General features: G+C 44.1%; 1 protein-coding gene across 4 annotated transcripts in view; it reads left to right on the plus strand.

Annotated features, from left to right (window-relative positions):
• The window catches only part of TSPAN12 (tetraspanin 12), an 86,212-nt gene that overhangs the window by 59,065 nt on the left and 14,154 nt on the right, over nt 1-12,993 (plus strand). For all 4 annotated transcript variants that reach the window (XM_053407348.1, XM_053407346.1, XM_053407345.1 and 1 more), the window contains exon 5: nt 3,625-3,699. In XM_053407348.1, coding sequence (XP_053263323.1) covers nt 3,625-3,699 — 75 coding nt within the window. The remainder of the gene's footprint in view (nt 1-3,624; nt 3,700-12,993) is intronic.

A 12,993-nucleotide genomic window follows, 5' to 3' on the forward strand; every position in this document is an offset into this window, starting at 1 on the left:
TGAGAGTGGCTAATCTATTCTTGAAATTCTCCCAGGCACCAACCAATCTTCTTTCTCTTTTTCTTGAGCCAGAATCTTCCACCTACAATCTCACCTGTTGTTGCTGAGAAATGTGTTTTAAATGCTTGTTGCAAACATTGTGTCGATTCCTTGCTCGCTGTAGATCATGGTTTCCCAACTCTGTGTCTCCAGCTGTTTTTGGACTACAATTCCCATCATCCCTGACCACTGGTCCTGCTAGCTAGGGATGATGGGAGTTGTAGTCCAAAAACAGCTGGAGACCCAAGTTTGAGAAACACTGCTATAGATGCACAAAATGATGCATCGTACACATTCCATTTTATTTTCTCTCCCCCCCGTCTTTTTAACAGTACTTAAAAGCTATCTGTGTAGTTATTCAGAAACTTTCTGAAAACCTGTTGTAAGGCAGAAAGCCATTTAAATTACACACACACACACACACACACACACACACACACTGTGTTGCTTCAGCTGTGAAACATTTAATGGCATTCAGAAAAAAGGAAATGTTGGAATTAAACCAATATATTGAGTGCAGAAGAAGTGGCTGAATGGTTGCATGTGAAGCATTTTCTATTTCCACGCCGGCATTCCTTGCACCATTGCCTGAAATATGATGGCAGAGTCGATCCGTACGACGCACTGTATGCATGTTCGTTATTTATTAGGGCAGTGAAAGGGAATAAATTAATAACAGTGGAAGATGCATCCTGACAAATGATTAATTGGTTTTCTAGCAACGTTGTAACTTTGACAGAAGAGAGAAAATAGGAAACACTTTTGCAAAGGGAAAGACCCATAAAATGCTTTTTTTAAAACAACAACAACAACAACATTTCCCAAGAGCAACATTTCCCCCACTTCTTTGCTGTAAATAATCTGCACATTCTCTCTCAGGGTCAGGGAAACTGCACATTTCCTCATAGGCGACTTTCTGAAAGCCATAAGCCAGTGATGGGGCAGAGCAACAGGTGAGACTTACCTTTGTAAAGTCACAAGTTTCCTATATACAGCCACCTGTCTTTTTTAAAAAAATTATTTGGTTTTTCAAATTAAAATTTTACAGAGATATATCAAACATAAATCATAAAGACAAGATTCCAAGGAACTTCTTGGACTTCCATCCTCCCCTTTGTGGGTTCTATTGTTAATCATTTCCTCCTGCATCTTTTATGATGATACAAATCTTTTACATCTTCACTGTGTCCAGAATTCACCCTTAACCTACAAGTGATATTCTAATCCTACTAACGATTTTAACAGTTTACAATGGTTATAATTCCCCCCCCATTCCTTGTTAAAATTTTGTTCTTCCTGATTTCTGATTCTTCTGGTCCTTTAAGCCCTTTCAGCGTAGTCCATCAACCTCATCTGCCATTCTTCTCTGGTAGGAACTTTATCATCTTTCCAGCTCTGGACCAATAGCATCCATGCAGCTGTGGTCGCATACATAAATAGTCTTTTCTGCTCCCTTGGGATTTCAGCACCCAGCCACCTCACCCAGAGGTCAGCAAACCTTTTCAGCAGGGGACTGGTCCTCTGTCCCTCAGACCTTGTGGGGGGCCGGATTATATTTTTTTGGGGGAAATGAATGAATTCCTATGCCCACAAATAACCCAGAGATGCATTTTAAATAAAAGCACACATTCTACTCATGTAAAAATATGCTGATTCCTGGACCATCTGCGCGCCGGATTTAGAAGGCAATTGGGCCGGATCCAGCCCCCGGGCCTTAGTTTGCCTACCCATGTCATACACCTATACAGTGGTACCTCTAGTTATGTACTTAATTCGTTCCAGAGGTCCGTTCTTAACCTGAAACTGTTCTTAACCTGAAGCACCACTTTAGCTAATGGGGCCTCCCGCTGACGCCAATAACAAATTTGTAAGTGTTTGAATTTCAGTAACAAATAAGAAAGCAATCCTTCTCTCCGTCTGGCGTGCGCAAACATCTCCTGTTAATAAGCCCTAAGACAAGAAATGCTTGATACATGCCCATCTTCCAATTAAAGCTTGCCGACTGAAATCTCCTGGTGCTATGACTGAACCCGAAGGTGCCAGGAAATACCGTATTTTTCGCTCTATAACACGCACCCGACCATAACACGCACATAGTTTTTAGAGGAGGAAAACAAGGAAAAAAATATTCTAAACGAAACAGCGGATGTATGATTTTTGTGGTTCATGCTGTGGCCACAGACATGTGATCTGACGGTGAGTTTGGGGTAGCCCAATGCAAAAATCCTGAGGATCCATGTGGATCCATGTTTGTAACCACATTTTTGCACCACTGCGGCCCCAGGCAACAGTGGGTGTGTGATTTTTTTTGGTGCAAGCTGTAGCCATGGACATGCTATGTGATCGGATGGTGAATTTGGGGTGACCCAGTGCAAAAATCCTGAGGATCCATGTGGATCCGTGCTTTGTAACCACGTTTTAAGTGGGGAGGGAAGGAAAAGCACTCAAGGGACAAAGAGCATGCGTGGAGTGTGTGGAGAAGGATGCTGCTAATAATGAAGAAGACGGGTATAAGGGGAGAAGGCTCCTCTCCTCTCCCGCTTTGCTCCTCTAAAGCAAGCAGGCTCTCTGTCCCTCTCTCCTCCCCACTCAGTGGCTCTTCTCCCGCTTTGCTGTTGCAAAGCAAGCCACGGAGGAGGGAAGGAAGGGGAACCATGGATCCTCTGCTCACGACTGCAGCAGATCCCCCCGCCATCCGTAGGCATTCGCTCCATAACATGCACAGACATTTCCCCTTACTTTCTAGGAGGAAAAAAGTGAGTGTTATGGTGCAAAAAATAACGGTATTTCTTGTATATCCACCCTATGTCAATGTGGTTACTAAACCACAAAGGTTGCATTTTTAAGCACCTTTTTTAAACAACTGATATAGCTGTGGATCAGCACTCACTTTAACTATTTGCTTACTGGGTGACCTTAAATAAGACTCACTGCCTGTGATAGCGACCAAATAGCTTTTTGTAGGTTTCCTGAAAGGACACATGGGAAACCCTTCGAACGCTCGGATGTGCTGTATATTTGCCAAGCTGTGGTTGCTACCAATAATATTCCTCCTAGTGTGTCGTTCGTCACGTCAGTGCGATTTGTGGGGTAGTGGCTAGAGTAGTAAAGCTTTTTTTTTTCTTTTTTCAGAAATAACCGTATGGTAAACCAGCTTTGATTTACTGCATGGTAAAAACCGCCTTGCAACTTGATCCTAAAATTATTACTTGGAATTGAACAGCCACTGGTTATGTAACCTGCTATGATAGCACCAGCTGCCTGTTCTGAATTCCTCTTCTGCCCTTAATTCTTGAAAACTACCCTCTGGGCAAAAACTACCCTCTGTGAGCAGTTCTTGTCTAATTGTTTATTATCACAGCAGTTGGCTTGCATCCTGCCCATTGATTAAGTGGGTTTGGAACATCTTGCTTTGCACGGGACTGGGAGGTAGGTTAACTATACCAAAACAGCCGTTATATGCGTTTGGTTAAGAAGCCAAAATTATTTTAGGATTTTTAGAGTGTGAAAATTGTGTTTTAAAACAAGAAGTCATTTCTCCCTACCAGACTAGTTACAATTTAACTCCTGTTTTGTGTTTTGCAGTATTTTGGAAGTTTGCTTGTGATATTCTGCATTGAACTGGCCTGCGGAGTTTGGACCTACGAGCAGGAAATTGCGGTGAGTGGGTAATGTACAGTGTTCAAATATTTTGATTGGAAAAAAATACAGTCGTACCTTGGTTTTCAAACAGCTTAGCTCTCAAACGTTTTGACTCCCGAACGCCACAAACCCGGAAATGAGTGTTCTGGTTTGTGAACTATTTTTGGAAGCCGAACATCTGAAGGGGCTTCCACGGCTTTCAATTGGCTGCAGGAGCTTTCTGCTGCCAATCAGAAGCTGCACTTTGGTTTCCGAACGTTTTGGAAGTCGAACGGACTTCCAGAATGAATTCCATTTGAGAACCAACTGCAATCCCTTCTCTCTAATTTGTCCTGCCATTCTAAGCACGTTTATTTGGAAACAAAGCCTATGGAAATCAATTGAATGCAATCCTGTACCATTCTACTCAGAAGTAAGTCCTGTTGAGTTAAATGGAGCTTACTTCCAGTTAAGTGGGTGTCCAATGGCAGCCTTGGGATTCTCTTGCTTAGTGTTAGTGACGTGCGAATCTTAAACCCACCAGCTGGGCTGTAAGTCCAATATATCTCACTGGAATTCTCAGTAAATGTGTCCAGGATTGTGTTTTTTATCTATTTTGAAGCATTCTAATTTGTATTGTTGTGTAAAGTGGAATGTCAGAAAGCACTTCCTTGATGAATAACCATGACAGAATTTTTAAAATGTATTACGCTGTGCATGTTTAGAGGCGTTTTTCATTATTATTTTGGGTGCTCTACAGGGAGGAATCCTAGCAGTGAAAACAGGATGTGGGGGCCAAGTATGAGCTCAGATTAATCCTTGAATAGCAGTTTTAACAGCAGGTGCTTTTGTATGTGTGAGATTATCAGCTGTCCTTTCGGAAATGGAGTCGATTCTAAAATGTGCTTAAAATGAACATAATCATTTTTTTAAAAAACCTGGCTCTCTGTGTCTTGCATTATACCGAGGCAAATTTTCTTTGAGAAAAAATTAGCCTCACCAAAGGATTGTGGGGATGGAGACCCATTCAATCAGAATTTGCAGTGAGAATGGACAAATTAACTCACCATGTAAAAGCGACTCTCAGCACAACCCATTTGCAAGTCTACTCACTGAGCTTAACAAGACTTAAGGGACGCGGGTAGTGCTGTGGTCTAAACCACTGAGCCTCTTGGGCTTGCTGATTGGAAGGTCGGCGGTTCATATCTGCACAACAGGGTGAACTCCCATTGCTCTGTCCCAGCTCCTGCCAACCTAGCAGTTCCAAAGCAAGCCAGTGCAAGTAGATAAATAGGTACCACTGCAGTGGGAAGGTAAACGGCATTTCAGTGCGCTCTGGCTTCCGTCACGGTGTTCTACTGTGGCAGAAGTGGTTTAGTCATGCTGGCCACATGACCCGGAAAGCTGTCTGTGGACAAATGCTGGCTCCCTCGGCCTGAAAGAGAGATAAGCGCTGCAACCCCATAGTTGCCTTTGACTGGACTTAACCCTCCAGGGGTTATTTACCTTTTTTTTTTTACCTTAATAAGACTTACCCTCAAGTAAGTGTGTACAGGATTGCAGTCTCAGATTCTACCCATATTAAAGGCTTCCTTTTGATCACGTCTTGCCCACATAAGCAGTAAAGTGCAAACACAGAATCACCTGATAGTTACAAATTATTTCATATTAATCCCGAAAATTAGTTTTGGATGTGCAGGCACTGTCATGTGAGGATGTTTTGCTTTTATTTGTATTTCTTTGAGTTGGGGAAATGGCACTCATTTGTAACAATTTTTTTCCAAAAATGGGGAAACCATTTCTCTCTCTCTCTCCCTCTCTCTCTCTCTCTCTCTCTGTGTGTGTGTGTGTGTGTGTGTGGAGAGAGGGAGAGAATTCTTCATTTCCTTTTGAGGAGGTTGCATATTGAAATTCTGTGTTACATGACCAGGCACTAGTCCCTGATTCAGATAAATGTAGCTGTTCTTTTGAAACCCATTGAAATAAATGAAACAGGTCAGTCTTGACTTGTTGGAAAGCTCTGTTGCTTTCAACAAGGTACGCACAGCAGTTCTGTATAGATTTGCTCCCCATTGGGTGTATTCGTTGGATTGTTAGGATTGCTGTCTTAGTCACAGCTGGATTGGGGCCACAATATATTCCATCCGTTAAATGCCATGTGCTGGAAAAAGTCTGGCGACTGTTTCTTAAGTTGCTCATGGAAAACTCGCATCATTTCTAAAACAGCAATTATTCATATGAGCTTTTGCCTTGAGGTGGCATCCTTTTCAAGCTAGAGGTGTTGTTCTTGCATGGGGAAATAGTTTAATCACCGAGGAAAAAAGAAGCTGGCATGTTATTCAGCTAACTGTTAAATTCTACCATCTTATATTCCGTCTGGTACATATTTATGAAGAGAGTGACAAGTTTTTTCACAGAGCTGCCAAAATATAACCGCGGCAGTGGCCTTTTCAACAGCAGCAAGTGTATTAGAAATTACAACGCTGTGGCGTTGGCTGTTTTCTTTTTCTTTTTAAATAAAGAGAGAGAGTTCATTTGGTATTTGTACAGCACTGGGACCAAAGGAATTTCTGGCAGATCTCACGTCTGAAAATGCATGCTAACAGTTTTCATCAGAATTCATTCCCTTGCTGTACAGATTTCTAGCGAGAGGCGACTATTCCAAATACAACTGCAGTTTCTAAAAATAAAATAAAAAATAGATTACTTTGTTGAAATGTCAGAATAAAAATGGAAATGTAACTGCATGCTTCCTTCATCCGCTGAGTGTTCCCCCCCTTCCTCTGGGATTGTGAGGAAGGAAGAGTTTTTGGGAGCTCAGGAATAATGCTTCTTGACAGGCGCTGCCTGAGGGTTGGACTTGAAGGAGACGTCATATCAGCGCAGAGGCATTGGGGGACGATTCCTCCACTGCGCCCCCCAGTCTGTTGGCAGCCCCCCATGTGGAATATGCTGCTTTTTCTCTGTACCTTTGTCACCGCTTGCATGTTTAGAGAGGGCAGGTGAACAGGCAGCAACAGTGCAGAGGAAAAGACACCAGAAACATTGGGTCAGTGGTGGCCCACTCTGCGTGGCTGTAGGTCTTGGTGGGCAAGGCTGACTTCTGCTGGGGGCTGTACACATGGGTCTGTCGGTTTTCCTTTATCTTAAAGTGGTCAATAATGCTACTCAGGAACCAGGTTGGTTTCAGAGATGTATGTTTGCAGTTTGACCTACTTAGCTGCACACCTGTGGTCTCTCGACTTTTTGCCTAATTAAAAGGGGAGTTACTTTCTGCACCGGGGGCAGTTAGGGATATGGATGTTAGAATTCCTGCTCCATTATTGCAGTCATGGGATTGTTGTCTTTCACATGACGGTGTATGTTTTGACTCCACAGAGTAGGAAGTGATGGAGACAGGATGTTTGTGTTACTGTGTTCTGTGAAGTGGGACTATTGTCCTTTGTTCTTTTTCTCTTTGCTGTCTGATGCTAGAGAGAGAGGGAGCCATGTTGCAGTGCTCCGTGTGTATTTATATGTAAATAAAGTAGATTAGCCAAAATGCTGAGTTCTGTCACGCAAGCTGCGAAGACTCTGTGTATCCCTAAGTGTGCCGGTGTTGGTTGGCATCAGTCATTGTGATGTTCGGGCTGAAGAAAGCTTTTGAAGCTCCCGAACGACCAGGAGGGAGAGAGCATGCCAGTCGGGCATGTGTCTCTGCCAGGCTCCTACTCGAGTGTAGGATGAGCTTCTGACAATGATAAGATAATTGATTAATTCAAACTGTACAGTGGTACCTCGGGTTAAGTACTTAATTTGTTCCGGAGGTCCGTTCTTAACCTGAAACTGTTCTTAACCTGAAGCAGCACTTTAGCTAATGGGGCCTCCTGTTGCTGCCGTGCCGCCGGAGCCTGATTTCTGTTCTTATCCTGAAGCAATGTTCTTAACCTGAAGCACTATTTCTGGGTTAGCGGAGTGTCACCTGAAGTGTATGTAACCTGAAGCGTATGTAACCCGAGGTACCACTAGTTTGATCAAATAACCCGAGGTATTTAGTTTGATCAAATGTCTTGTAAGCTGCTGGTGAGGATGAATGATGGCTTGCAGCGCTTGGCTGTTAACGTTTTCGAAAATAAAACTAAGAAAAGATATTGCGGACAGCTTTTTATTTCTACACTCCATTCACTGCGCACACTCTGTGTTGATGAAGAAGTTCAACAGGGTCATGTTGTCTGCTGTATGAGGGACTGTGGCAAAGATCACTGGAATTAAGTTCCTCATCCTCTCTTCTGGCATCCACACTCCTGTGATGCAGCTATATCTAGAATAGGAATAGGACCCTCTGAGAATAGGAGCAAGGAGCCTCTGGTCCTCCAGATGTTGTTAGACTCCAACCCCCATCAGCCTCAGCTAGCATGGCCAGTGATAATAGTCCAACAAGAGGGCCACAATCTCTGATCTTGTGTGTGTGTTTGTGTGCTGGTCCCAGGGGCTAACCGAGAGGCAAGGCCTGAGTCCAGTCCGAGGTCGAGGGTCCGGTATGGAGGCTGTCCGTCAAAGGTGAGGTGGGGTCCAAGGCAGGGAGTCAGGTGAGGTCAGGAACTCTGGCAGAAGAGCAGGACAGGGTGCAGGCAGGAACAGGCTACCAACAATGTTGCTCCCACAACCTAGGACTGGGGCTGGAAGGCTTTTATCTGCCCTGAGGCATAGGGCAGCCCCAGTCCACAGGTGACTCGCCTCTCCTGGCCTGGAGGCAAGCACTCCTCCTGCAGGAACTTAGTTCCCTCCGCCTCTCTGCCCTGAGCCTCTGAAGCTCAGGAGAGGCTGAAGGGTTACCGGACCCAGAGGCAACCTCTTCTTCCCCTGACGGGGCTGAGAGTGGAGCACCTGCAAGCAATGGGTCCTCCATCACCTCAGGGGCCAGAGCAGACTCAGCTGGTGCCTGCACCTGAGGATCCAGCACAGGTGAGGACCCTTCAGGCTCAAGCTCCAGCCCCGGCTCAGCTGGTTCTGGAGGTGGGGACTCCTGTGCAGGCTGGGATTCCTCAGGTTCAGCCTCTGAGTCCGAATCCCAGGCCATCACAGTTTCTTTATTACAAAGGGCACTGGAAATTAGCTGTGTGATTCTGCTACATAACAACTATGAAGGATTTGATATTTAATTTGTCCTTACCTGTACGCTCTATCCTTCCTGCAAGGAGTTTATCCCATTTTATCCTCTGTTCTCAGCACAAAGACTCTGCTTCTGGTTTGGCAGAGAACTGCTCCCTAGACCCGTTCGCAAAACCTGCCATGTTCAGTGAATGCATGTATTGGTGGTTGAATCACCTGGCTTCCCAGTGCCCCATGTTGCTCCTGGTTACCGACAGGTAAGGGAGCGAGGCAGCGAGGAGCTTGGTGTGGTCATAGCAGAAGCAGCATTGGATTAGCTCTGCCTGCACCTGGTTGAGATCCCCGCTGCCTTGCACCCCTCACCCTGTAACCAGGAGCAAGGCATGTTCTTGGGAAGCCAGCTAAGCGATGCCGCCCTGCCCTTGCCATCGCAGCAGCCTCTGCTGCGTAACCTGCTGTGCAAATTTCTCTGCTGCTTATATCATTCTTGCTGGGCAAGAACGTGACACCTAAGAAAGAAAGAAACTAAGTTCAGCATTCTTTAACAGTGAACTCTTAAATTTATCCAAATTTCCAGCTTTGATCGGGGAATAATATTTATTTCCCAGTGTTTCCCAAGCAATAGCTCTCCTCTAGTTTCTAACACCCATGTATGGAAGTGAGAGCTGGACCATAAAGAAGGCTGATCGCCAAATAATTGATGCTTTTGAATTATGGTGCTGGAGGAGACTCTTGAGAGTCCCATGGACTGCAAGAAGATCAAACCGATCCATTCTTAAGGAAATCAGCCCTGAGTGCTCACTAGAAGGACAGATCGTGAAGCTGAGGCTCCAATACTTTGGCTACCTCATGAGAAGAGAAGACTCCCTGGAAAAGACCCTGATGTTGGGAAAGATGGAGGGCACAAGGAGAAGGGGACGACAGAGGACGAGATGGTTGGGCATGAGTTTGACCAAACTGCGGGAGGCAGTGGAAGACAGAAGTGCCTGGCATGTGCTGGTCCATGGGGTCACAGAAGAGTCGGACACGGCTAAATGGCTAAACAACAACAAAGTTTCCAACACAAGTTTTTACTTTTAGGTCACCGGTTAGTTCCCTGCTTTTGTCTTTGGGCTACCCCTAAACCATGAATTGCTTTGAATCCTATCAATTCACAGAAATATTCTTTCTCACCTTCACTCCATTTACATCATAAGCAGTTTAAAACCGAGAGCAGAAGCTTTCAGATTTTTCTTCCAGCACATATGTGAAGAGGACTAGGGAACATGTGAAGTTTGCTGTGGTTTGTTCTCGTAAGCAGGAAGCCATGCTTTCCCATTAGGTGTGAACTCAACAAATCTCTTTCGTTTTTAGGGCAGAAATGTCTAACCAGTGGCCTTTCATATGTCGCTGAACTACAACTCCCATCAGCTCCAACCACCATGACCAAGGAAGATGGGAGTTGTAGTTCAGGGTCACAGTTAGAGACGTATAACCTGGAACAAGTGTCCTTTCACATACTATCGTTGCTATTCATAACAATACTAAGAGAAACACATTTCTTTCAGTACCAAAGAACAAAGAACAATCTGAGCCCCATTTTGGTTTCAACTTCGCATAAAACTATGAGAGCGCCCAAAGCAGTGTCAGAGGTCCAGTCAGTGCTGGTGCTTGTACATCCTTAAGGGGGGAGAAGTCATTGCTGCATTTAAAGTCTCACTTGACACTTTTTTGGCATGTATCTGCCGTGAGAACATTTGCATCGAGGATCTGATTTCTGTTATGATAGTTCTCACAACCAGAAGTGTGTCTGGTGTGTCTAATGTCTTCCATAAGACTGAGAAACCACAAACTGGTGTTTAGCTTCCTCGAAGCAAAGTTTTAGGCCTGGAAGCTATTAGAAAAATGACAATGAACATGATTTTAAAATCCAGGCTGCTTGCTGAGAGCGTGCTTGATTAGAAATTGACACAATTGTGCCCATTGATTCTTCAACCTCCTTATACACCCCTAAGAATTAAACCATTTTCTCAGAAATATTATAGACACCTGCTTTTATCTTGATGCACATTTATACAAGACGCAGGGAAATGATTTTGTTCTGGAAGATACATCTGGAGACCAAGGGATGCAGAGAAATGTACATTTTCTCATTCATGATTTGAATGACAGTTGAACACAAGAACGTCGGCCTACAAATGTGACAATCTCTCTCTCTTATTTAATCACAACATTTGTGCCATTTTGCCCGAGATTTCAAGATTTGGGTGTCTTGTAGATGCCCCGGCAATTTTTCTGATCTCTATTCACACTTAAGATAGAGATTTTAATTCTAAGCTCCTCTTATTCCAAGTTCCTGTATGTTAATATTGACAAAGGCTGGAAGGGAGTTGAGCTGGCCAATTAACTTCATCGGCAGCTGTGACAAAAAATAATAATTCAGGTAATACAACCGCCAGCGCGTCCTGCATTTTAACGGTAGTTTCCATAGTTGTCATTTGATGTTTGGTTCTATGTCATGGCATGACATTACATTTTCAGGCTATAATTAATATTTATTAGAAGTGTGACAATGTCCAATTTCACCCATTTTGTAGAGTAACTCGTGGCGGAATGAATAAACATCCCATGTATGTTTCTGTTCACTAATCCACAAATATCATGAGGTGGGGGAACATTAGAAGGGCATGTTACAAAAAATCTGAAAATGTAAAGGGTGATATTGCTTGCCCTCCTCTTTTTGGGGGGGAGGGAAGTCATTTCTGAGCCTGTCATATGAGTTGTCCTCTCATTTACAAATTTCTGTCCACAACCACAAAGACACCATACTGGTACAAAAGTCACAGTTGGTCCTTGTCAACATGAATGGCTGGAAATTTATTAATACTAGTGCTCACCTGATGCGTTGAAACAAATCACTGTCACCTGGCCTGGTTATGGTCTTTCTTATTTTCTCTTTTGCCACCTTGCATTTTGCGATGGTGTTGTTTGTAATGCAGCTTACCATTTGCATTTTGCTTTTGTGGTTTTTATACTTTAATACCTGAAAGCCACTTTGGTTTCACCTTTGTTTGATGGAGATAAGTGAAAAGTATATCATTAAACTAACCTAACTAAACCCAGGGTAGGGGAAAATACCAAGTCGGAAGGTGCAATGATGATTTGCTATAAGCTTTGAAAAGGCTTTCTTTACCTAAGCTAGCAGTGACTTCCTCTTGACTGCAGGGACGCCGGTGGCGCTGTGGTCTAAACCACCGAGCCTCTTGGGTTTGCCGATTGAAAGGTCAGCGGTTCGAATCCCCACGACGGGGTGAGCTCCCGTCGCTCAGTCCCAGCTCCTGCCAACCTAGCAGTTCAAAAGCACACCAGTGCAAGTAGATAAATAGGTACCGCTGAGGTGGGAAGGTAAATGGCGTTTCCGTGTGCTCTGGTTTCCGTCACGGTGTCCTGTTGCACCAGAAGCGGTTTAGTCATGCTGGTCACATGACCCGGAAAGCTGTCTGTGGAGAAACGCCGGCTCCCTCAGCCTGAAAGCGAGATGAGCGCCGCAACCCCAGTCTCCTTTGACTGGACTTAACCATCCAGGGGTCCTTTACTGAAAGACTGAATGCTTATTGTGCTAAAAGAAAGGGAAACAGCTGATATTACCGTGAATCAGATTTAAATAGAACCAAGTTCACGCGAAGCTGGTATCATTTTAAATTGCGTTTAAGAATGGATTCCATAGTATTATCATTCACACTCCAGCATGTACTAGTCTGGAAGCGTTATTTCAGGATGGAGGCCCCCGTCTTGAGTCACACCATCTGTTTTCATGAGAGGATTTAGTGCTTTTTTTACACGATAAACCTCCTGCTCTATAATAGTTGCTTAGTTTTACGAGGAGCCATTATCACTAGTTTGCTTTTGCAAAATGCTTTCCCGTTAGCTCGCTACCTAATAAGGACAGGCAGGGCAAGGATGCCAAGTGATAAAACCCATAAAAATTTGAAGATACCTGCAGATTATCGCACACTAAAGTGGGAGGGATATCACTTGAGGAGCTGCAACAGAAATTTCTCTGCCTGGCCACCCCCTTAACATTCAGCCAACTAGGAAAAAGCTGTAATAGTTTTGTTGTTAATGTGAATGTAGGAGTGCAGAATTACAGAATTGATATCAGAATTATGGTGTTTCAGTGGGTGTTTATTTTGATGCAGAATCGCTCTCTCACTCAGAGAACAGTGAAGCTGACGGAAACAGAATCATGCTGAACCTTGTTAC

The sequence above is a fragment of the Podarcis raffonei genome, chromosome 10, assembly GCF_027172205.1.
Source record: "Podarcis raffonei isolate rPodRaf1 chromosome 10, rPodRaf1.pri, whole genome shotgun sequence".
NCBI classification, from domain to species: domain Eukaryota; kingdom Metazoa; phylum Chordata; class Lepidosauria; order Squamata; family Lacertidae; genus Podarcis; species Podarcis raffonei.